This window comes from Thalassophryne amazonica, chromosome 19, assembly GCF_902500255.1.
Source record: "Thalassophryne amazonica chromosome 19, fThaAma1.1, whole genome shotgun sequence".
Lineage (NCBI taxonomy): Eukaryota > Metazoa > Chordata > Actinopteri > Batrachoidiformes > Batrachoididae > Thalassophryne > Thalassophryne amazonica.
Genome location: NC_047121.1, coordinates 35,382,970 through 35,409,297, shown reverse-complemented (window position 1 = coordinate 35,409,297; position 26,328 = coordinate 35,382,970). Strand labels below are relative to the sequence as shown.

Sequence of the window (26,328 nt, the reverse complement as noted above, 5' to 3'; positions counted from 1 at the left end):
CATTAAAAACTGACATCATTGTGTAAAGGATCTTACCGCATGGGCTCAGGAACACTTCAGAAAACCATTGTCAGTTAACAGTTTGTCGCTACATCTACAAGTGCAAGTTAAAACTCTACCATGCAAAGTGAAAACCATACATCAACAACATCCAGAAATACCGCCGCCTTCTCTGGGCCCGAGCTCATTTGAAATGGACAGACACAAAGTGGAAAAGTGTGCTGTGGTCTGATGAGTCCACATTTCAAATTGTTTTTGGAAATCATGGACGTTGTGTCCTCCGGCCAAAAGAGGGAAAAGTCCATCCAGATTGTTACCAGCACAAAGTTCAAAAGCCAGCATCTATGATGGTATGGGGGTGTGTTAGTGCCCATGACATGGGCAACTTACACATCTGTGATGGCACCATCAATGCTGAAAAGTACATCCAGGTTTTGGAGCAACACATGCTGCCATCGAAACAACGTCTTTTTCAGGGATGTCCCTGCTTATTTCAGCAAGACAATGCCAAGCCACATTCTGCACGTGTTACAACAGCATGGCTTTGTAGTAGAAGAGTGCGGGTACTAGAATGGCCTGCCTGCAGTCCACACCCGTCGCCCATTGAAAATGTAGAGCATTATGAAGCACAAAATACAATAACAGAGACCCCGGACTGTTGAACAACTGAAGTTGTACATCAAGCAACAATGAGAAAGAATTCCACCTACAAAGCTTCAACAATTAGCGTCCTCAGTTCCCAAACGCTTATTGAGTGTTGTTAGAAGGAAAGGTGATGTAACACAGTGGTAAACATATCACTGTCCCAGCTTTTTTGAAATGTGTTGCAGACCTCCATTTCAAAATGAGCAAATATTTGCACAAAAACAATAAAGTTTATCAGTTTGAACATTAAATATCTTGTCTTTGTGGTGTATTCAATTGAATATAGGTTGAAGCGGATTTGCAAATCATAGTATTCTGTTTTTATTTACATTTTACACAACGTCCCAACTTCATTGGAATTGGGGTTGTATATTAAGATATGACCTACGTATGTTTTGTGTAGACAGCCATTTTTTCATGTTCCCCAAATGCTGTTTCTTAAGCATAGTTTTATTTATTAATTTATTTTAATGAAAAGCCCAAAATGACAATAAAATTCTATTTATTGTGGTTAGCAGTGTTGTCTCACAGCAAGAAGGTCCTGGGATCAATTCTCACCTGGGCATCCCCTTGTCTGTGTCAGTTTCAGAAGTTTTGAAAATAACAGTTTGACATCATGAACCTGGGTAGAAAACCAACTGAGTGAATCATGTAAACCTGTGTTTTTTTTTTCTTTTGATTATCGCATTACCAAAGTGTTGTCAAATTGTGATCAAAATGTCAATTTGGATTACCATCACCTGATTATTACCAGTTAGCGGATTATTGTGGTCCATGTAAACATATCCCATATTTTGGTAATACTTTTTTTTACTGTCTTGAGATTGGCCATTTTTTGTAATGATACCAAATAAACTCAGCATTTGTGGCATTTCTGCAAAGTTGTGGCATGAATTTGGTGCACAGCCATTTTCAAATCTCTCCAGAGATGTTCAATTGGATTCACATCTGGGCTCTGGCTGGGCCACTCAAGGACATTCACAGAGTTGTCATGAAGCCCACTTTGTGGACACATTTTGTGTCCACTCCTCAGGCATCCTCCCACTTTCCAAGATTTTATTAAACAATCTGGTTAGAAACTCCACTGCCAACTCTCCTAAACATTCCATGCCTCCACTGGAATGTCATCTGGACCAACTGCCTTTCCATTCTTCATCCTTTTCATAGCTGCCCTCACTTCATCCTTACTTCTTTTGCACTTCCTGATTTACTGTCTCCACATCATTCAGCCTTCTCTCTCTTATTATCTTCATTTATGAGCTCCTCAAAATATTCCCTCCACCTTCTCAACACACTCTCCTCATTTGTCAACTCTTTACCATCTGTATCCTTTATCACCCTAACCTGCTGCACATTCTAGCTCTATGCCTGTCAGTATAAATCTTTTACTCCTTCTTTACTGTTCAACTTCTTGTACAGCACCAACAATGCTCAATATAGTATGTACAAAGCTTTTATGAAACTAAAATATTCTCTTTTTTAATACCAAGTTGCTGTGAAAGCAGAAGATGCTTTGAGTCAGGCTCAGAAATGAATAATGCATCCACGCAGCGAGCTCTGGCTCTTCCTGTCAGATCACAGGCAGGATGGCCTAATATGGGACAGCACCTCCAGCATGAGCCAGGGAATGTGTGCAAGTCAACATCAAAGCTCGTTTCAGCACTTTTGGCAGACATTTCTTTTTTGTGGCTTTGGGCTCAACTCAAACTCCATTAAGAACAGTTTTAGCATCCAAAAGGAGGCTACGGTAAAAGCTTGCTATGTATGGTTCAGTCACTGAAAATGATTATTACTTCATGTGCGCCTCTTTTATTCACAAAGATTATCACAAATTTGAAACACAATCCCCACCTAAAACAAAAATGATGATGGTGTTTGTGTGTGTGTGTGTGTGTGTGTGTGTTGTAAACTTGTTCTCACTCTTTCCAATTGAATTTGAGACACCAAGACAGTCTCTAAGGAAGATAAGGAGCAAACAAGTTTGAAACAGCCCTCTGTGTTGTATTTCTAGGTCAAGGAGATGACTGAAAAAAATGATTTTTTTCTTCTTCTTTTTTAGCAGTGCAGTAACTGAACACAGAGGGCCAATCAAAATGCCCAGCTATCCTCTGCTGTGTGGAGGATGAAAGAAACAACACAGATCCCACATCTCTAATGAAATACAACTCATCTGATCAGTTCGAAAGCTTCAGATCACAGCAGTCTGTTACATCAATCTCTTTTTCCACCCATGTCAATGTTAGGACCCCTTCACACATAGTACAAATAAGTACAAATCAGGGAGAATCACGGCAGAACAGCTCATATGAGTGAACCATGAAAACTTCGAGCTGACAGGCAGGTGTGAATGAACCCGATGCGATGGGGTCATGAACTCGACGGTGTTGTGCACGAGACGGTATCATGTGAGCAGGAACACAGTGCGAGTAGGTGAACCGTGGTGCACCATGCTTATGTGGAGAACAATAAAATAAAAACCAGCTGTGTAATTAGTGAATATCACTGGGTTGATATAAATAATAAATAAAAGGGGACGCAATACAGAACCCCGGGGTTAAATAACCCTGGTTAAATAAAAAATGAATGCCACTCATGGGATTCAAACCTGCAATTTACAAAAGCTATGATTACCAGACGGTAACCTGACTACCACTGCGCTACAATCACTGTCTTATAACAGTAGTGTGAAATGGCTAAAATCAACAAGGAGATAAATGTATTTTTTTTAAAAAGAGAAAAAGCACCATGATAGTAACTGACCAAATGGCATTTGTTACGGCATATTTCTACTGATACGTGACTGACTGAAAGTGGCGTATTTGTCACAATGTTGGCTTGTCATATAGTCCTGCATCGCTCACAGGACACGCATGTTGGCCCAGCCCGTGTGCGTGTCTGGCCCGACAAGCGTGTCTTGTCAGACAGACATGACATTCAGAAAACCTGCTGCGTGTCCACATGAGCTGACGGTCCATTTCTCCAGCCCATCGCAAAAGTGATATATGTATTTCCACGTGAGGACAGCAAGCACACAGACGCGCGTGTCCGCCAAAACATGGTACATGTTCTGCAGCTGTAACGTCCAGGACCAGAGATGTGGTGTCAAACCAAGGTGTCACTCAGTGATCAGATGAGAGGTGCCTTGTCTGCGTGGGGGGCGAACCACACGAACGCCATGTGTTGGGGGGGCGATGCGTACTTTGCAACTGCACAGTCATGGGGGCACTTAGACAAATTTCACCACCAGCTCGAAAGTGATTGTTTGCTGACTGTTTTCATGCTGACAGCGCGAAGGGCCACACATTTTTTAAGTGCCAAGTGAACGGTGTAGATGTTCGTATGTGTCATCTGGAATTTGGCCAACACCTGCTGCGAGAGGGATAGAATGGACTCTTACAGGGCACACTCTGTTTTTCAGCCACTGGCATGCGCAAATAGTTGTAGCAACAGGTGTACAAGGCGTTGGAGGCACCTCCGATTTTACACGCATTGCATACGATTCCTGCTTCATGCGCAATTCATGCGCAATTCAACCACATTGGTACTATGTGCGAAGGGGCCCTTAACCATGTCAAGAATTCAGAAAAATATAGTGAAATCAAGATGTGGAGGTGGACGTGGCCCTTCGACTCTCTGTTCTATTATAAAGGGATTAGTATTATTATCATATACCTATAAATGATACTCCAATGTGATTGGAGTGGAGCGGCGCCACGACAAGGAGGCGCGGTCAGAGGAACTGTGAAATACTGGTGAGTCAGTATTAATAATTTCTTACATGTCCAACCTCGTAGGTTGATCATTAAAATTAAATTCGTTAGTTCTAAAAGCCATCATAATTATTTATAGGAAAACATTCTATTTTTTTCTACTAAGGTTTGAACTTTGAGTGTTTACACAGGAGAGAAAAGTGAGAAAATGTTAATGCCCGTTTGAGAAAAGTGTATAAAGTGTGTAGTGAGGAGTTTTACAGCCTTAAAACATCTATAAGTAATAATTGTAAAAAATAACGCTGACTACTTCGCGGATTTTGCCTATCACGGGTTATTTTTAGAATGTAACTCCCTTTCGCGGCCTCGCAGTTTCGCAGATTTTTTTAGTGCAATTTTGCATGCTTCTTTATTTTTTTTTAACAGCGCATTGTGTTCTGCGTCCTTATCAGGCGGGCCGGTCGGCATCACCGCGATTGCTCTCACTGCCTCCGATGTGCTTACTGAGTCTGCGGGCTCGGTAAGCGCCGCAGCGGGCCACTCACACCGCCCCCCTGTCTGCTGTGCCGAGCTGCATCCAACTCCAGCACCAGGTCCAGAGACTATGCTCGCTGTTTTGATGCGCAGCGCCCGCTGCATGGTCTCGGTAACTGCAGCCGCAGAGCTCCGTGGCCATGACTTGGATTCTTTGCGGGTCCCGCATCCGTACCCCCGGAGGCAGTGAGCGAAGGAAGAGCACGCGCATTGTGTTCTGCGTGCATTTATCATTTATAGGTATATGATAAAATTGTTACCAAGTTGTTTCACCAATGACTTTTAGGTCAATGCGCTGTTGTTTCACCAATGAATTGGTGAACAACTTGATAACTGATAATATCATTCAGATTTATACTCTGCCACTTCAGCCAAAATAAAATAATTCATAAATATGCCGTGTGTGTTTGTGCTTACATCAGAGTTTTTGGCACTAATGTATGTTGGATAGCTGGGAGTGCGATGCTGAGAAGCAGATGGTCAAGTAGAGTTGATATTATCACTACTGTCAGCTCATTGTTGAGTTACCAGCCAAATCAAACTGTGTCATATTATATCACTGATAATACTCTATGTGGATTTAGTAGACCATTCAGTGTCTGCAAATTATTCTATTTTCATGCAAATATGTAAATTCAGCATTTTGCCCCAGATTTTCATTTCCCATGACAGGGCAGAAAGCAATGTTTGTACTATTATGTGATGCCAAAAGTCTCCACTGAGACTTTTAGGTCAAGTTTTTTTTTTTAACTTTCTCAAAGCTATGTTAGCTATTTTGGGAGAGTCAGTGCAAGGAGTGCTTAATAAATGCAGATACACTGATTAATTCATTAATTTGAAGGTCATACTGTGCTAAAATAAATAAATCTATCTTTTACACTTAAAAGACAAGTTAAATTTTTAACAGCCCAAGACCACTGGGACCCACCTTGAAATCTGAAAATCATCCTGGGCCCACCCAAAATTTTAAAGGTGCACACCCTTTCAAATTTCATAAAACTAACAAAATTTAGTTTGTTTGTTTGTTTGTTTTTTGAAACGTATGTATGTTTATTTATTTGAAATGAGACAGCGCATATTAATGGACATAGTTACGTGTAAATATGCTGGATTATAGCAAGGTGCTAATTTCCATCCGTAGGCCCAGTAACGTAAAAACAGACTAAGACCACACAACATACCAAAGTAAATTAATCATGACAGAAAAAACAATTAAAAGAGAATACACATACAGATATTTACAATTCAAAATAACAATAATTGATAGCTAACAAGTAGCCGACAGGTGGAGGAACCAAAAGAGTTTCATGATGGGTGTTGAGGTGCAAAATGCTTGGATTTTGGTAGCATCCATAAAATGTCTTGTAAATCGCTTTATCTTAAATGATAAATGGACTGCATTTATATAGCGCTTTTTCACAGCCTAGTCTCACGGTTTTTGTGTGTGTGTGTGTGTGTGTGTGTGTGTGTGTGTGTTCCCGGCACGAAATGAGTCAAATTTTCGTGACGGGGCATTTTTTAGCTCAATATTACTAACCCTACTCCAACCCCCAACCCTAACTTTAACCATAACCTAATCGTAGTCCTTCCCCCCACCCTAACCATAACCACCAGTTCATAGCCAGTTCTCCTGATGAGCTTGTTGAGTGTTCGTGTCAGCTCCTTTCAGCCTGCTGCCTCAGCACATTACAGTGTAGAAGATGACACTGGAGATCACTGAGTGATAAAACATCTGCAATATATTTCTGCAGACATTGACAGATCTGAGTCTCTTGAGAAAGTACAATAAGCTCTGACCCTTCTTACCACTCTTACTAGCTAGCCAGAGAAGTTTGCAAAGAATTTTATTTCATATGTCATTAAAACAGCTTGATTTTTCTTTTATTCTATTGTTTGTTACAAGCAGCTGTGTGCTTTTAGGATTTGGAAATGAAAAAAACTGACAAATAAGATCATTTCAAGCTATGAATAACTTCAAAATCACACTTACGTTGAGAGAGACAGAGAGAGAGAGAGATGGAAGAAGTGTCTGCTTTCTGCACGGTTGTGTGGATTTGTCAACATTTTATTTCAATTTCATTACAGAGCTCAAAAATAGTAATTTATTTCTCTTAATAAGCATATGTCACTGCAGAAACACTTTGTCATTGATAACCACACCAGTTCCTAATAAATCATCAATCCATCCACAAACAATCCAGGTGGTGGCAGAGATGTCCGTGAGATATTTTGTAAGGAAAAACATCTGGTGCATCAAATTCCACCAGATGTTAATTGGTTTGTCATGGTTGCTGTGTACAGGCTGGCTAGAATATTTAAGTTGGCAAATATGAAAAGTGATTGTGCAACAGCATTGTTTTTAGAAGATTTCAATTTCTTGCGAACCACACCAAGCTATACCAAATATATAGGCTTATCATGATATCCATGAAGGTGAAATCAGTGTACAGCTTTGGATGTTTTGCATAGTATGTTGCATTTTGCATAACTCTACATTTGGCATTGCTAAGGACCTCTTCACACATAGTACGTTTAAGTACAAATCTGAGCGACTCACGGTAGAACAGCTCGTATGAACGAACCACGAAAACATCGAGCTGACAGGCAGGCATACAAGATCCCGGTGCGACAGTGTCGTGGACGCGACGGTGTTGTGCGAGCAGGAACACAGTGCGAGCAGCTGGGACGAGGTGCACCACATGGTGCCGCTGATGTGGAGGAAAATAAAATGAAAACCAGCTGTATAAGTAGTGAATGTCACTGGGTTGATACCCTACGGTTAAATAACCCTGGTTAAATAAAAAAAATTAAAAATGCCACTCATTTGAACTTGTAAGCTCTGATTACCAAATGGAAACTTTACCACTGTGCTACCATCGCTGGCTTATAAATGGATTGGACAAATCCCTGAAATCAACAAGGATATGAAGGAGATGCGCTGTGTGTGGCCACTGCAGCCTGGCGCAAAGGCGAAAGATGATTTATATATTTCAACATGAGGACAGCAGGCAGAGACACACGCCTCGAGGAGGAATGTTGTAAGTTCATGTCCTTCCAAACACAGAATGTGTTCTCAAGCTGAGACATCCAGGAGCAGAGATCTTTACAGCTGCGGCTGTGGATGGAGATCCCCCCCCCCTTTGTCCATTCAGCGCCCAGACCAACATGTCACCCTAAGGGCCCCTTCACACATAGTGCAAATTTGGTTGAATTGCACATGAAGTGCACATGAAGCAGGAATCGTATGCAATATGTGTAAAATCGTAGCCACCTCTAATGCCTTGTACACCTGTTGCTACAACTGTTTGCGCACACCAGCCGCTGAAAGACAGAGTGTGCTCTGTGAGAGCCCGTTGAACCCTCTCGTGGCAGATGTTGGCCAAATTCCAGGTGACATGCACAAACATCTAACACCACTTTGCATGGCACTTAGAAAATGTGTGGCCATTTGCACTGTTAACACGACAACAGTCAGCAGATGATCACTGTCAAGCTGGATGTGAAATTTGTCTAAGTGCCCCATGAGTGTGGCTTTGCAAACAGACACAGTGACACGCGTGCGCTGAACTGACAGGGGGTGTGGCCACCGACAGGAGCGGCTGTGGAGATCTGTGGTTTTGGACGTCATGGCTGGGGAACACGTACAGTGTTTGGACGGACATGAACTAACAACTGCCCATTGTGACACGCATGTGTCTGCTTGGTGTCATCACGTGGACATACATAAAAACATATATTGCTGTTGCAATGGGCTGCAGTGAGTGCATGCACACTATGCACATTGACAGGCTACCCCAGGTGAAATGGACCATCAAATCATAACACGCAGCGGGTGATCTGAATGTCATGCCACCCACGTGAGCTCTGTTCCACATGACACGATGTCTGTCCTGAGACCCACTGTCCACAAGACACACATGTCGGGCAGATCACGCGCGCAGGGCCGGCTGGACGTGCCACCAGCAGATGTGGACATGATAACAGCACACTGCTTCTCATTCATGTCATTTCATGACCATGGGTCATCTACAGAGGAACAGACAGTTCATACTTGTGTTGCCCGGTTGATAAGAGGGATTCAATAAAATGTGGTGTTTTTACATGGTGTGTGGTTTTATTTTCTTTAAAACGTCCATGTCCTTCTTGATATCAGGCATTTTCCCACACCTTTCACAGGACAGTGATGGTAGCTCAGTGGTAAAGTTTCTGACTGGCAATCAGAGCTTTTGGAAAGTGCAGGTTTGAATCCCGTGGGTGGCATGTCATTTTTATTTTTTTATTTTATTTTATTTCATTGCTTGCACTGTGTTCCCACATGCACGAAACCATCGCAGCATGTCTTTTAAATTTTTTTGTATTTATTTTTCTTCATAGCACTGTATTCCCGCATGCACGAACCATTGCAGTGGCATTGTGCACGCCTGCCTGTTGGCTTGATGTTTTCGTGGTTCGCTCATATGAGCTGTTCTGCTGTGAGTCGTCCTGAAGTGTACTTATTCATACTATGTGCGAAGGGGCCCTAAGGAGGGTGTGGCACTTTTTTCATAGAAAGTTGCAATTCTGCAAAGTAAACTGGTTTTAGAGTACATCTGGCTAAAAGCGTCATAATCTCTTAATTTATTCAGCATGTTTCTGTAGTCTACAGAACTGTTTGCAAAGCCAGTGTTCTTTGAAGGATTCTGTTTAAGGCTTTTCCATATCACTTGTTCTCCTCGCTTTCATTTAAAGTGAAGTCGCAAATATATATTTCAGATTTAATTTAACCCTGAACAGTGCCGCTACAAACAAACAAACAAACAAACAAACAAACAAACAAAGCAAAACAATGAGAGCCCAGTGGTAAACTATGAAAATCATAGTCACAAAATTTCATTTAAAAATCAAACTCTGCCTGTAGGGTGGGAAATTATACTGCCACACTACCAGTTTGTGAAATGTCACCAGACTTGTTATTGAATTTGTGCACTCTGAGGTTTTTGTTCTTTTTCTTCTTCTTTTGGCATGCACAATGCCAACTCTCCAACCCTCAGCAGGAAAACTGAGAGACAAAGTGAGGGAAACAAAAAAAGAAAGGATTCAGCCTGAGCTTGGCTGGCGTTAAACACCACACTGGCTCAGATTTGTGGAGCTTCAGCAGGATAACATTATGAAAATGCTGCATCGTAACAGTGCATTGTTTAAATGGACTGCATTTATATAGCGCTTTTCCATCTGTATCAGACGCTCAAAGTGCTTTACAATTATGCCTCACATTCACCCCGATGTCAGGGTGCTGCCACACAAGGCACTCACTACACACCGGGAGCAATAGGGGATTAAAGGCCTTGCCCAAGGGCCCTTAGTGATTTTCCAGTCAGGCGGGGATTTGAACCCATGATCTTCTGGACTCAAGCCCAACACCTTAACCACTAGACCATCACCTCCCATTGTTAAAAATTCTGTTTTTGTTTTTTCATGACAGCACCATTAACATTGCATGCAGCAGCATTATTTAGTTAAGACAGGGGCCATAATTGCCCTAACCTGCCTGACCGAGCCCAGCCTTTAACTTGCAAAAGAGCTTAGGTATAATTTGCCATAGGATGTTTGAACACAATAATGAAAATGTGAATCAGCTGCAAATCGTGAATTAGCCGCAAACCGTTAATTACAAAATGTGAATACTGAAAAAATATCTCCCAAAACGTGAACATGGGTCTCACAAAATGTGAACGCAGGTCTCACAAAAACGTGAATATCATTCATGATACACACACACACATACATATATATATATATATATATATATATATATGTGTGTGTGTGTGTGTGTGTATGGTTTTTCAGATTAAGTAGTTTATAGATTTCAGTTTACGGATCAATTACTGCAGGAAATCTTGATCGCAAACCCTATCACTGCAAAAATTATTATTTTTTATTCTTTTATTTTTTTGGCGGGGGCACTACAGCCTGAGTATGGAGTAAGACAGCTGCCAAAAAGATGTGTGCATAATTCTAACCATTCGTATTCATAATTTTAGATATTTGTGTGTCAATAAACATGTTGTGCTCAGAATTCTGATGTCATATACGTGAGTCTGAGAAACTGTTTGGAGAAATCGCGGTTCGATTACTTTCCCCTGTGGCCGACATGACATCATTTCACTGCTTTTCTACTCGTACCCATAAACATGAATTTGTATTAACAGTGAAGACTTAGTAGTCGTGGAAATTAGAGTTGTATTCACAAGACTTTGTACTCACAGCTTTTAGATGCTTTCTCACATAAGAACAATCCTCACCCAAACAGTTTCTCAGACTCACATATGAGGTCTATTAGAAAAGTATCAGACCTTATTATTTTTTTCAAAAACTATATGGATTTGAATCACGTGTGATTACATCAGACATGCTTAAACCCTCGTGGGCATGCGAGAGTTTTTTCACGCCTGTCGGTTACGTCATTCGCCTGTGGGCAGTCTTTGAGTGAGGAGTCGCCCACCCTCTTGTCGATTTTTTCATTGTTTAGGAATGGCTCAGAGACTGCTGCTTTGTTTGATCAAAATTTTTTCAAAAGTGTAAGGCACAACTGAGTGGACACCATTTGATAAATTCAGCTGGTTTTCGGTAAAAATTTTAACGGCTGATGAGAGATTTTGGTCTGGTAGTGTCGCCGTAAGGACGGCCCGTAAGGAAATGACGTCACCGACATGCGTGAAAAAACTCATGCATGCGCACGAGGGTTCAAGCATGATTGGTGTAATCGCACGTCATTCAAATCCATATAGTTAAAAAAAAAAATAAAAGGGTCGGTTTATTATCTAATAGACCTTGTATATGACAGAATTTTGTATATGACATGTCTATTGACACACAAATGTCTAACATCCATCCATCCATCCATTTTCTTCCGCTTTATCCGGAGTCGGGTCGCGGGGGCAGCAGCTCAAGCAAAGCCGCCCAGACCTCCCAATCCACACACACCTTCCCCAGCTCCTCCGGGGGAACCCCAAGGCGTTCCCAAGCCAGCCGAGAGATGTAATCCTTCCAGCGTGTCCTGGGTCTTCCCCGGGGCCTCCTCCCAATGGGACGTGCCTGGAACACCTCTCCAGCGAGGCATCCAGGGGGCATCCGGAAAAGATGCCCAAGCCACCTCAACTGACTCCTTTCGACGTGGAGGAGCAGCGGCTCGACTCCGAGCTCCTCCCGAGTGACCGAGCTCCTCACCCTATCTCTAAGGGAGCGCCCAGCCACCCTGTGGAGGAAACTCATCTTGGCCGCTTGTACCCACGATCTCGTTCTTTCGGTCATGAGCCAAATCTCACGACCATAGGTGAGGATCGGAACGTAGATCGATCGGTAAATCGAGAGCTTTGCCCCCCTACTCAGCTGTCTTTTCACCACGATGGTCCGATACAGCGACCGCATCACTGCAGACGCTGCACCGATCCGTCTATTGATCTCACGCTCCATCCATCCCTCAGTCGTGAATAAGACCCCGAGATACTTAAACTCCTCCACTTGAGGCAAGGACACGCCACCGATCTGAAGAGGGCAAAGCACCTTTTTCCGGTCGAGAACCATGGCCTCGGATTTGGAGGTGCTGATTTTCATCCCGGACGCCTCACACTCGGCTGCAAACTGCCCCAGTGCACGTTGAAGGTCCTGATTTGACGAAGCCAACAGAACCACATCGTCCGCAAACAGCAGAGACGAGATTCTGTTGTTCCCAAACCAGACCCCCTCTACACCCTGGCTGCGCCTAGAAATTCTGTCCATAAAAATAATGAACAGAACCGGTGACAAAGGGCAGCCCTGGCGGAGGCCAACGTGCACTGGAAACAGGTTTGACTTACTACCGGCAATGCGAACCAAGCTCCTGCTGCAGTCGTACCAGATAGCTCTTAGCAAAGGACCCCGGACCCCGTACTCCCAGAGCACTCCCCACAGGGTGCCCCGAGGGACACGGTTGAATGCCTTCTCCAGATCCACAAAACACATGTGGACTGGTTGGGCGAACTCCCATGAACCCTCAAGCACCCGATGGAGCATGTAGAGGTGGTCCAGTGTGCTGCGACCAGGACGAAAACCACACTGCTCCTCCTGAATCCGAGGTTCGACCATCGGTCGAATTCTCCTCTCCAGTACTCTGGAATAGACCTTACCGGGGAGGCTGAGGAGTGTGATCCCCCTATAGTTGGAACACACCCTCCTGTCCCCCTTCTTAAACAGAGGGACCACCACCCTGGTCTGCCAATCCAGAGGCACTGTCCCCGATCGCCACGCGATGTTGCAGAGGCGTGTCAGCCAAGACAGTCCCACAACATCCAGAGACTTAAGGTACTCGGGACGGATTTCATCCACCCCAGGAGCCTTGCCACCGAGGAGCTTTCCAACCACCTCGGTGACTTCTGTCTGGGTAATGGATGAGTCTGCCTCTGGGTCCCCAGTCTGTGCTTCCTCTTCGGAAGACGTGACGATGGGATTGAGGAGATCCTCGAAGTACTCCTTCCACCGCCCAACAACATCCCCAGTCAAAGTCAACAGCTCCCCACCCGCACAGTAAACAGTGCCGGTGGAGAGCTGATTCCGCCTCCTGAGGCGTCGGACGGTTTGCCAGAATCTCTTCGAGGCCGACCGATAGTCCTCTTCCATAGCCTCCCCGAACTCCTCCCAGACCCGAGTTTTTGCCTCTGCAACTGCACGGGCTGCGGCACGCTTGGTCTGCCGGTACCTGTCAGCTGCCTCTGGGGTCCCACCTACCAACAAAGATAAGTAGGACTCCTTCTTCAGCTTGAAGGCATCCCTTACTTCCGGTGTCCACCACTGGGTTTGGGGATTGCCGCCGCAACAGGCACCAGAGACCTTGCGACAACAGTTACGAGCGGCCGCGTCAGCAATGGAGGTGGAGAACATGGTCCACTTGGACTCCATGTCTCCAACCTCCGCCGAGATCTAGGAGAAGCTCTCCCGGAGGTGGGAGTTGAAGACCTCCCTGACAGAGGGTTCCGCCAGTCGTTCCCAGCAGACCCTCACAATACGTTTGGGCCTGCCCGGTCTGACCGGCTTCCTCCCCTCCCAGCGGATCCAACTCACCACCAGGTGGTGATCGGTCGACAGCTCTGCCCCTCTCTTTAGTCGAGTGTCCGAGACACGTGGCCGAAGGTCAGATGATACGACTACAAAGTCGATCATCGACCTCCGGCTCAGGGTGTCCTGGTGCCACGTGCACTTATGGACACCCTTGTGCTCGAACATGGTGTTCGTGATGGACAAACTGTGACTAGCACAGAAGTCCAACAACTGAACACCACTCGGGTTCAGATCGGGGAGGCCATGCTTCCCGATCACCCCCCTCCAGGTCTCACTGTTGCCGCCCACGTGGGCGTTGAAATCCCCCAGGAGAACAATGGAGTCTCCAGTCGGAGCGCTATCTAGTACCCCTCCCAGGGACTCCAGGAAGGTCGGGTACTCTGCGCTGCTGCTCGGCCCGTAGGCCAAGACAACGGTGAGAGACCTGTCTCCGACCCGAAGGCGTAGGGGCGCGACCCTCTCGTTCACCGGAGTGAACTCCAACACATGGCGACTGAGCTGGGGAGCAATAAGCAATGCAACCCCAGCTCTCTGCCTCTCCCCGTGGGCAACGCCAGAGGGGGAAGACTTAGTAGTCGTGGAAATTAGAGTTGTATTCACAAGACTTTGTACTCACAGCTTTTAGATGCTTTCTCACATAAGAACAATCCTCAACCAAACAGTTTCTCAGACTCACATATATGACAGAATTTTGTATATGACATGTCTATTGACACACAAATGTCTAACATTAAGAATACAAACGGTTAGACTTATGCACACATCTTCTTGGCAGCTATTTTGGGAGATATTTTTTCAGCATTCACGTTTTGCAATTCATGGTTTGCAGATAATTCACAATTTGCAACTGATTCATGTTTTGGGGGTTAACGCCCTGCCCTGTGGTGGCCAGAATTAGAATCCAAACATGCCCATTCTCAAAGATCTCCAAGGACTGAATGAGGTGACCTTGTATACCATGTTTTATCTTGATACGTGAAGTCTTTTTCAAGATATTGTGTACAGAAGGTTTCCAAGACTATACAATTACAATCAAAACCAACGCGTTGCCCGTGGGGATCCATGGGCTCTAGATTGGGTAGTGTTTCTAAAATAGGTAGCTGACATTTTTCAAGGGTGGTAATAAATTGTGCAAAGTTTCTATAATGAGTTGGAGTGGAGTGTGATTCCAGAATGTTTTTAGAACCTTAGACCTCAACAGTTTTTAGAAGAAGAACTCAACCCTTTTATTTCCTGTTAATTACAGATTTTTTAATGTTAATTTACTGTCGTAATGTATTTGTAAGATACGTATTTGTGTAGGTTCTTGTTAACATATACAAACTATTATTGTTATTATTATCAGATAATTCACAATTTGCAACTGATTCATGTTTTGGGGGTTAACGCCCTGCCCTGTGGTGGCCAGAATTAGAATCCAAACATGCCCATTCTCAAAGATCTCCAAGGACTGAATGAGGTGACCTTGTATACCATGTTTTATCTTGATACGTGAAGTCTTTTTCAAGATATTGTGTACAGAAGGTTTCCAAGACTATACAATTACAATCAAAACCAACGCGTTGCCCGTGGGGATCCATGGGCTCTAGATTGGGTAGTGTTTCTAAAATAGGTAGCTGACATTTTTCAAGGGTGGTAATAAATTGTGCAAAGTTTCTATAATGAGTTGGAGTGGAGTGTGATTCCAGAATGTTTTTAGAACCTTAGACCTCAACAGTTTTTAGAAGAAGAACTCAACCCTTTTATTTCCTGTTAATTACAGATTTTTTAATGTTAATTTACTGTCGTAATGTATTTGTAAGATACGTATTTGTGTAGGTTCTTGTTAACATATACAAACTATTATTGTTATTATTATCATCATCATTATTATTTTTACTTCTGTTTTGTCATTTGAATTTTAAAATGGACTACAATGGAAATAAATGTTTTCACTTTCTTGTGCCATCCATGTAATTTTATTTTATTTACAATTATATTATGTACTTACATTGAACTTACTAAATAAAATCACACACCCACACATTCATGCATTTAATATACGAGGGCTGTCCGTAAAGTATAGGTCCTTTTTATTTTTTTCAAAAACTATATGGATTTCATTCATATGTTTTTACGTCAGACATGCTTGAACCCTCGTGCGCATGCGTGAGTTTTTCCACGCCTGTCGGTGACGTCATTCGCCTGTGAGCACTCCTTGTGGGAGGAGTCGTCCAGCCCCTCGTCGGAATTCCTTTGTCTGAGAAGTTGCTGAGAGACTGGCGCTTTGTTTGATCAAAATTTTTTCTAAACCTGTGAGACACATCGAAGTGGACATGGTTCGAAAAATTAAGCTGGTCTTCAGTGAAAATTTTAACAGCTGATGAGAGATTTTGAGGTGATTCTGTCGCTTTAAGGACTTTTCACGGTGCGAGACGTTGCGCAGCGCTCTCAGGCAGCGTCATCAGCCTGTTTCAAGCTTAAAACCTCCATATTTCAGGCTCTGTTGATCCAGGACGTCGTGAGAGAACAGAGAAGTTTCAGAAGAAGTCGGTTTCAGCATTTTGTCCGGATATTCCACTGTTAAAGGAGATTTTTTTAATGAAAGACGTGCGGGCGGATTACAGCGTCAGCTCGCAGCCGCCGCGACGCTCCGTCACAGGAAAAACACCTCTGTTGGAAGCCTTGAGGACAAGTTGGAACATCTCCAACTGATAAACAATTTCTCATATACTCACTCCACTGAAAGCCATCAAAAGCCTGTTGTGTGGGCCGCTGAAGAGGAGGTACTGCTGGCCCACCACCATCAGAGGGCGCCCTGCCTGGAGTGCGGGCTCCAGGCACCAGAGGGCGCTGCCGCCTCATGGGAGCAGCCTGGGTGACAGCTGTCACCCATCACCGGACACAGCTGTTCCACTCAGCACAGAGGTATATCAGGAGGACGGCGTCTCCACCTCAGTGCCGAGATATCGCCTGTAGACGAAGGTAACGTTCTCTGCATTTATATTCTGACTAAATAGCTAACAGATTTGTTAAACCTTTTCAGGACAGCTGAATTGCTTAGATAAGTACTCACCTGCCTGTCCTACTGTAACTGGAGGTGGAGGCGGCTTCTCCCCTCTCCGTTGCTGGGTGCTGTCGCATCCACGCCTGTGTTGTTGCTCTCTCCCGCCAGCAGTACCGGATCCGACGAGCGGAGGCAGTGGCCACCTGGGACTTCGGGACTTGGCGGTTCCAGTATTTCCAGGGTTCGGTGGCAGAGGAGATCTGGATGGTTTCGGTTCGACTGAGACGGACGTCTCCTACCTTCGAGCCTGCCCACACGACACCAGCGGATTCGACCCCAAATTGTGATTGTTGTATCCATTGTGCTCGTTTCACAATAGTAAACCTTGTTATTCACCTTCCTCCATTGTCCGTTCATTGCGCCCCCTGTTGTGGGTCCGTGTTCCTACACTTTCACAACAAAGCCAACTGGATTTTAACAAATGGTTATCAACACGGAGCTGTTTTTCCTGTGCCGCCGCGCCGCGTCGGCTGCGTCCCGACGCGCGGACCCGTCCGCACGTCTTTCATTAAAAAAATCTCCTTTAACAGTGGAATATCCGGATAAAATGCTGAAACCGACTTCTTCTGAAACGACTCTGTTCTCTCACGACGTCCTGGATCAATAGAGCCTGAAATGTGGAGGTTTTAAGCTTGAAACAGGCTGATGACGGCGCCTGAGACCGCTGCACGACGTCTCGCACCATGAAAAGTCCTTAAAGCGACAGAATCAGCTCAAAATCTCTCATCAGCTGTTAAAATTTTCACTGAAAACCAGCTTAATTTTTCGAACCATGTCCACTTCGATGTGTCTCACAGGTTTAGAAAAAATTTTGATCAAACAAAGCGCCAGTCTCTCAGCAACTTCTCAGACAAAGGAATTCCGACGAGGGGCTGGACGACTCCTCCCACAAGGAGTGCTCACAGGCGAATGACGTCACCGACAGGCGTGGAAAAACTCACGCATGCGCACGAGGGTTCAAGCATGTCTGACGTAAAAACATATGAATGAAATCCATATAGTTTTTGAAAAAAATAAAAAGGACCTATACTTTACGGACAGTCCTCGTATAGATGATTTGCCGCCGCCTGCTGGATTGTGTGTGAGTCCAGAATGTAAATATCAATGTCCATTGTTCAGTGTTGGTAGCTTCTCTAAAAATATTAGTCTTGTCAACATTCAGTATTGGTACCATTCATCCTTGACCCAGAACGTATAAATATACCAAATGGCAAATGTCAGCTCTCCCCAGTTTGTGTGTGATCAAAATAGCGCACACACACACACACACACACACACACACACACACAGCTTTTTGTCTTTTCTACATTCTGCTGCAAGCAAGTGCTTTGAAGAAAGACATTAAAAGCCGTACAATGTTCACTTATGGTACCGGGAGCATGACACTTAAGTCACTCATGTAATAGCAACATAACACAATTAAACTGACTAAACCAATTGGGCTACAAAAACACAATAAATCAATAACACTAACAGCACTGTTAAACTAACATGAACCAAAATAACAAAATTTATAACCCTAAAACCCCAAACTCTCATGGTGCATTGCAGCACAATGTCCATTGTTTGCTGGTTAGTAAAATCACAAATTTCTCCAAAAATTTTCACAGTGTTCATCCTTGACCCAAACATGCCAAACAGCAAATGTCAGCTCTTCCTGGTTTGTCCATGATCACAGCTTACACACGCACACAGGCACGTACTGCCTTATGTATAAGCAGCATCAGCATGAACTGTGGCATGCATCTCTCCACAGCGATGGCTGGGCAGACCGAGTTGAAGTGGTGGAGGGGTATGAACATGAGGCTGTGGGCGGCATCACAGTGAAGCTGCAATCTGAAGAGGTCTCCTCCTTTGATAAATATTTCCTGAAGCTCAGACTCAGCACCAACACTCGCAATCCTTGGTTCCCTGAGTTCTGGCAGTACCGGTTTCAGTGCCGCCTCCCCGGGCACCTGCAGGAGAACATCAATTATGCAAGGAACTGCTCAGGTAGCTAAACAACTCATCAGGCAGTTTTGATATTTCCTGCAAATTTTCTGTTCTGCATTTTATGCCAGTGTGCACACCAAGCATGTTTTTCTGAACAGTTTTGATGTGTGCAATGACCAGAGGATGATGGCAAAAGGCCCCATAAACTGGAACACATTCTTGAATTATGAATTATACTGCCAGAGGGTAGAATTCTCTCTAAGCCAGTCCAGTAACATATCTTTTCTTTATATTGTTCATTTCTGTGACACTTGGCATTACAGAGGATGATCTAGGTAAATTAAATCATTTTTATATAAAAAAAAGAAAGAGAAAACTTAATGCTTTCATTTAAATTCTTAGTTTCTAGAAACAATGCTCAATCAGCATGTTTCCAGCACATAGTTTTACATATTGCTTATCTTATTTTCTGTTAAAACAAAATCCTGTATATTTACGTTTTATCTTCAAGTTGTGACGTTGAGGAGAAAATTGCTCCTTTTAATCAAAACCTTTTATATTCTTTTAAAGTTCACTGATAAACGTAAATATAAAACTGATGCATGCATCAAGTGAAACCATTCTTTTAATTTCAATGTTCTTTAACAGAATTTATTGCTTCATTGCATTTGTTTTCTAATCTCATTTCTTTTTCAGCATCTCTTTATTCGTTATAGGTATATGCACGTACCTTGAGCTTTTATTCATTTTAAGAACAGTTTTTGCACAGTTATTAGAATATTTCTTTTATTCATGACTGCGGAAAAAGGTATTCTTTGCTGTTTTGTAACCTCTGTTGATTTTGCTTTATTTTTGGTTAAGAACTTCAAGATGGTGAGTGAATCCCTCTTAATGGAACCACAGTTCACCTCACTTTGGTAATATACATAGAGGTTGGCTGATATTAAGATTGTACCATATGCTGGGATGTAAGTGGCCCATTTAAGTACCTCAGATTTTAAAATTAATCTCAGTTGACCTCTAATATATGACGCTATTGGGATGTTTTTTTTTCCACATCAAAGGGAGAGCCCAACAATTGGTTCTTCTCTGCTCTCACACCCTTTAAGACATTTGTAGAAACAGCCCAATAACATTTGAGTGAGATGGCAACTGGCTGATGTTAAGCTGCATGTTGCGACAGAAACCGTAAAGCCAATTTACATCTTAAAAAAATGACAACATTAACACATAATCACCATACACCTTGTTGCTAAGCGCTAAGATCAATTTGCTGTTGCCTTTGAATAGATAAGATTGCAGTATGCAATGTATGCAGATGAGAAATCTCACTGTGCAACAAGAGGTCATCTGCTTGCATGTTACCATCATGAGCTCCCGTTGGATGCTCATCCAGCTGCTACTAAACTGACTGTACTGGATATATGTGTTTGTCAGTTTTACATCAGCCTTTTTCACCCATCAGTACTGGATTCATCATAATTGGCAATAAGTAAGTAAGTAAGTAAACTTTATTTATATAGCACTTTTCACAGACCAGGGTCACAAAGTGCTTCACATGATAAAATCAATAAATACAAAATAACACATACAAACATTTAAAAGAAAATCAAGCTAAAATGCAATTTTAAAAAGGTGAGTCTAAAGTTGTTTTTTAAAAACATCGACAGAGTCTATCGAGCGAAGGGAGCAGGGAAGCTCATTCCAAAGGCGCGGCGCCACAGCTTTAAAAGATCTGTCCCCTCGAGTTTTAAAACAGGTACGGGGAACCATCAGCAGGTTCAGGTTGGAGGACCTCAGGCCCCTGGTGGACACATACGATTGGATCAGTTCCTTGATGTATTCCGGAGCCTGCCCATGCAGAGCTCTAAATGTAAGCACCAGGATTTTATAATTTGTACTAAACGAGACAGGGAGCCAATGCAGGGACTTGAGTATTGGGCTAATATGGGCTCTCCTGTGGGTGCAGGTCAGAAGCCGTGCAGCGGAGTTTTGCACAACCTGCAAACGAGCCAGTTCTTTCTTATTAAGACACATGAACAGGCTGTTACAGTAATCCAGTCGCAAAGATATAAAAGCATGTACAATCATCTCTAACTCTTCAAAAGACACAATTTTTTCGAAGTTTAGAGATATTCCGGATCTGGAAAAAACTATTCCTAACTAACTGTTCGTATGATGTTCCAGAGACATCCCTTTATCCAAGATAATGCCAAGATTGCGCAGGCTGCCCTTAACTGAACTATTCAGTTCACCAAGATGCAGCCTAATAGCAGGCACAGCACTCTCCGGAGCAACAATCAATGTTTCAGTCTTATCAGAGTTCAGCTGCAAGCTGTTTTCACTGAGCCATTCCTTAACTTTGGTGAGACAATTGGTTAAAGAATTGAGTTTCTGGGTCTCAGTTGTTTTAAAGGAGCAGTACAGCTGCAGGTCATCAGCATAGAGATGATAGGATACGTCACAAAACTGCTGGATCAACTTGTTGAGAGGGATGATATACAAAAGAAATAAAATAGGTCCCAGAACCGAGCCCTGTGGCACACCCCACAAAAGGTCAGCAGACTCAAACATCACATTATCAACAGACACACTAAAAGTTCTACCAACCAGGTAGGAGCTAAACCACTCTAATACAGGACCCGACATCCCCACCAGATCCTGTAGTCTCCTGATCAGGATGCCATGGTCAACTGTGTCAAATGCAGATGACAAATCCAACAAAACCAAGACAGTGCATTTGCCAGTGTCAGCGGCCATCATAATGTCACTCGACACTTTCAACAGAGCCGTTTCAGTGGAGTGAAACTCACGGTACCCAGATTGAAAAGTGTCATAAATGTTGTTAGTCTGCAAAAAGAAAGTTAGTTGGGCACAGACCAATTTTTCCAGGACTTTAGCCAGGAAGGGGTTTTTTTATATTGGCCTAAAGTGCTTCAGATCTGTAGGGTCCAGTCCAGCTTTCTTAAGCTGTGGCTCCACAACAGCATGCTTAAAAGAACTGGGGAACACACCAGTCGACAGGGACATATTAAACATTTTGGCAACACATGGCCCAATAGAATCAAATACATTCATGAAAAGTCTAAAAGGAAGAACATCTAGTGTCTAGAAGATGGTTTCATTTTGCTGATAATGGATAAAATGTCCTCCTGTGTAACAGGAGCAAATGATGCCCAGCATTGAGGGGGTGGTCCCATATGCTGGGGGCCTTGACAAGGTGGCACTGACTGTGGCAGTCTATCTTTTATAGCCCTGACCTTATCAATAAAGAAAGTCAGAAACTCATCACTAGTAGTTTTATAGTGAACAGGAGTGACATAAGTAGCAGGTGCCACAATAGAGCTAATAGTTTCATCTTATTTAGGGAGGCTATTAGGTCTCTCAAATGCAGCCTGTGGACCTCCAATTTTGTAGATTTCCACAAGCGTTCAATTTGATGACAAGATCTCCTTAGATTCATGATCGCATCATTAATCCAGGGGCAGAACTTTTCATGAGATGCATTCTTAGATTTAAGTGGTACAACTTGATCCATGATGGTTGCACAGTGACCGTTAAAGCTGTCCACAAGGCCATCAATTTCAGTGCATTCAGTAAAAAGAAGAGGATCAAACTTATCACAAAAATGTGTGGATGTTGCCCCTGTGATAATCCTCCTTTCTACCTTGGAGAGCACAGCAGCAATAAACAATACTCACAAATAGAATAGAATAGAATAGTCTTTACTGTCATTGTATGGGGGAGGGGGGCAAAAAAATGGGGGTGCTCCTGCAGAACTACTGTACACCACAAAAAAGGAAAAACAAGACATCTTATACACCACAAAAAATTGCTTATATATATATATATATATATATATATATATATATAGAGAGAGAGAGAGAGAGAGAGAGAGAGAGAGAGAGAGAGAGAGAGAGAGAGAGAGAGAGAGAGAGAGAGAGGAAAATAAGTATTTGAACACCGTGCGATTTTGCAAGTTCTCCCACTTAGAAATCATGGAGGGGTCTGAAATTTTCATCTTAGGTGCATGTCCACTGTGAGAGACATAATCTAAAAAAAAAATCTGGAAATCATAATATATGATTTTTTTAAAATAATTTATATCATCCTCGCGTCAAGCAACCCAGTCCAGTCGAAGATTCAAGCTTCTCTACAATAATTTAAACGCAACACTTTTGGTTTTGCTCCCATTTTGTATGAGATGAACTCAAAGATCTAAAACTTTTTCCACATACACAATATCACCATTTCCCTCAAATATTGTTCACAAACCAGTCTAAATCTGTGATAGTGAGCACTTCTCCTTTGCTGAGATAATCCATCCCACCTCACAGGTGTGCCATACCAAGATGCTGATTAGACACCATGATTAGTGCACAGGTGTGCCTTAGACTGCCCACAATAAAAGGCCACTCTGAAAGGTGCAGTTTTATCATACAGCACAATGCCACAGATGTCGCAAGATTTGAGGGAGTGTGCAATTGGCATGCTGACAGCAGGAATGTCAACCAGAGCTGTTGCTCGTGTATTGAATGTTCATTTCTCTACCATAAGCCGTCTCCAAAGGCGTTTCAGAGAATTTGGCAGTACATCCAACCAGCCTCACAACTGCAGACCACGTGTAACCACACCAGCCCAGGACCTCCACATCCAGCATGTTCACCTCCAAGATCATCTGAGACCAGCCACTCAGACAGCTGCTGGAACAATCGGTTTGCATAACCAAAGAATTTCTGCACAAACTGTCAGAAACCGTCTCAGGGAAGCTCATCTGCATGCTCGTCGTCCTCATCGGGGTCTCGACCTGACTCCAGTTCGTCGTCGTAACCGACTTGAGTGGGTGCTCACATTCGCTGGCGTTTGGCACGTTGGAGAGGTGTTCTCTTCACGGATGATGCGAAGGAGATGTGTTGCACTGCATGAGGCAAATGGAGGTCACACCAGATACTGACTGGTATCCCCCCCCCCCAATAAAACAAAACTGCACCTTTCAGAGTGGCCTTTTATTGTGGGCAGTCTAAGGCACACCTGTGCACTAATCATGGTGTCTAATCAGCATCTTGATATGGCACACCTGTGAGGTGGGATGGATTATCTCAGCAAAGGAGAAGTCCTCACTATCACAGATTTAGACTGGTTTGTGAAAAATATTTGAGGGAAATGGTGATATTGTGTATGTGGAAAAAGTTTTAGATCTTTGAGTTCATCTCATACAAAATGGGAGCAAAACCAAAAGTGTTGCGTTTATATTTTTGTTGAGTTTTTATTTATACTAGTAGAATCTCTGATCGGAAACTGTGCTAGTAGAGTCTCCGATGGGAGAATCTACTGGCAGAATTGGAGACGCTACTAGCAGACACTCCGATTCTACCAAGCCATTCATTATCAAGATGATAACTAGACATAGAACAGAGCTACTGTACATCACAAAAAAAAGACATCTTATACACCACAAAAAATGCTTAAATATGAAATATATACTGTATACTAATATATATATATATATATATATATATATATATATATATATATATATATATATATATATATATATATATATATATATATACGAGGTCTGTTAGAAACGTATCCGACCCTTTTATTTTTTTTCAAAAACCATATGGATTTGAATCACGTGTGATTGCATCAGCCAAGCTTGAACCTTCCTGCGCATGCGTGAGTTTTTTCACGCCTGTCGGTTGCGTCATTCGCCTGTGAGCAGGCTTTGTATGAGCAGTGGTCCACCCCTCTCATCGGCTTTGAGATGGTTTTCAGATGGCTGTTGGTGGGTTTTCAGTCATGTGACTAACCGAGAAATTGTGGATGAGCCTGTACATGCCAGAACATGTCCTGTGAGGCTTCATCACGGCGTTGCTTTGCGCCATGCGGCACCGCCGCGACGCGCGGAATTCCTCCGCTCTTCTTTCCATGACAAAAACTCCTGTAACAGTGGAATGTGCCGTTAATTTCCAAACTGGATGCTGTGTTTTATCCGGGATGTCCTCTGACTAGCACAGGAATTGCGGAAGACGTGGACATCAGCACTTTTTCGGCACATTGAGACAGACGTGCGGAGGAATTCCGCATGCTCACAGGCGAATGACGTCACCGACAGGCGTGGAAAAACTCACGCATGCGCACGAGGGTTCAAGCATGTCTGACGTAAAAACATATGAATGAAATCCACATAGTTTTTGAAAAAAATAAAAAGGACCGTTGCTTTATTGACAGACCTCGTATAATCCCATGTGACAATCAGCAATTCAGAAACAGGTGTGCATGGAAAGCACCAGAACCCGGGTGTGGCCAGAGCAAGAGAGAAACACCCATCACCAAGAACCAAAGAGAAAGATAAGAGAAGCAGAGACAGACAGACCCAAGCAGAAAAACCCAGCAAGAGAATAAACAAACCAAAACCAATGAAAAGCAAAAATAACTAACAGAACAAAAGAACATAATAAAACTGAAAACCAAACAAAACTCAAACCCTGACAGTATATATATGAGACACTTTTAAAAAGTGGCTCATCAGGCTTGTGTTTTCACAGTTATTTTGGGTAAATCCAATATAACACATAACTGACAGATAATGCAACTAGAAATTAGTTTCAAGGGTTCACACATTTTTTGTAGTTATTATTCAGCAAATTTTCTTAGTAAAATTCACACATGGCCTCAGCTTTCCAAGCGCAATGATTCACAAGAAACAGAATGCTCAACAATACAGTATCTCACATTACTAAAAACTTATTTCATTCTTGGATCCAGTGTTCCAAACACTAAGAGATCCAGTCTTGGCCTGACACCATGTTGTTGTTTTTATTAAGGGTTTGCCATAATGTTGAGATACCTAAAGTTACACGTCATTATCTCCTTGTACACATAGTAATGATATAAATTCATTTACTTTTGTCAGTTAAATGCAAGCTGATAATGACTTCCTAGGCTGCTTATAGAACTATCTAATTTTGTTTTCAAAAAATATAAAAATTAATAATAAAAATGTTGTAATAACAAATTGCAGTGATGCTAGAATTATACAACTACAGAATGAAGATAGAATAGGCCCTGTCTCAATAGCCATAGTCTTTTGTTGTTGTTGTTGTTGTTATTAGTAAGTAAGTCCCTTCAGCTGCTCCCTTGTTTTCACTCAGGGTCGCCACAACAGATCCAAAGTGGGTCTGCATGTTGATTTGGCACAGGTTTTACACCAGATGCCCTTCCAGACGCAACTCCACATTACATGGAAAAATGTGGCAGGGGTGGGGTTTGGACCCAGAACCTTCCATACTGAAACCAAGCACACTAATCACTTGGCCTCCACCGCTGATACTGTAGTTATGGCAAGGTGATGGTCTAGTGGTTAAGCGTTTGGCTTCAGACCAG

General features: G+C 43.0%; 1 protein-coding gene across 4 annotated transcripts in view; it reads left to right on the top strand.

Annotated features, from left to right (window-relative positions):
• LOC117532180 (metabotropic glutamate receptor 1-like) overlaps positions 1-26,328 on the top strand; it is a 50,980-nt gene that overhangs the window by 14,961 nt on the left and 9,691 nt on the right. For 2 of the 4 annotated variants that reach the window (XM_034195474.1, XM_034195477.1), the window contains exons 4-6: positions 18,764-18,999; positions 19,263-19,274; positions 19,801-19,812. In XM_034195474.1, coding sequence (XP_034051365.1) covers positions 18,764-18,999; positions 19,263-19,274; positions 19,801-19,812 — 260 coding nt within the window. The remainder of the gene's footprint in view (positions 1-18,763; positions 19,000-19,262; positions 19,275-19,800; positions 19,813-26,328) is intronic. The other 2 variants (XM_034195475.1, XM_034195476.1) reach the window with 2 other exon arrangements.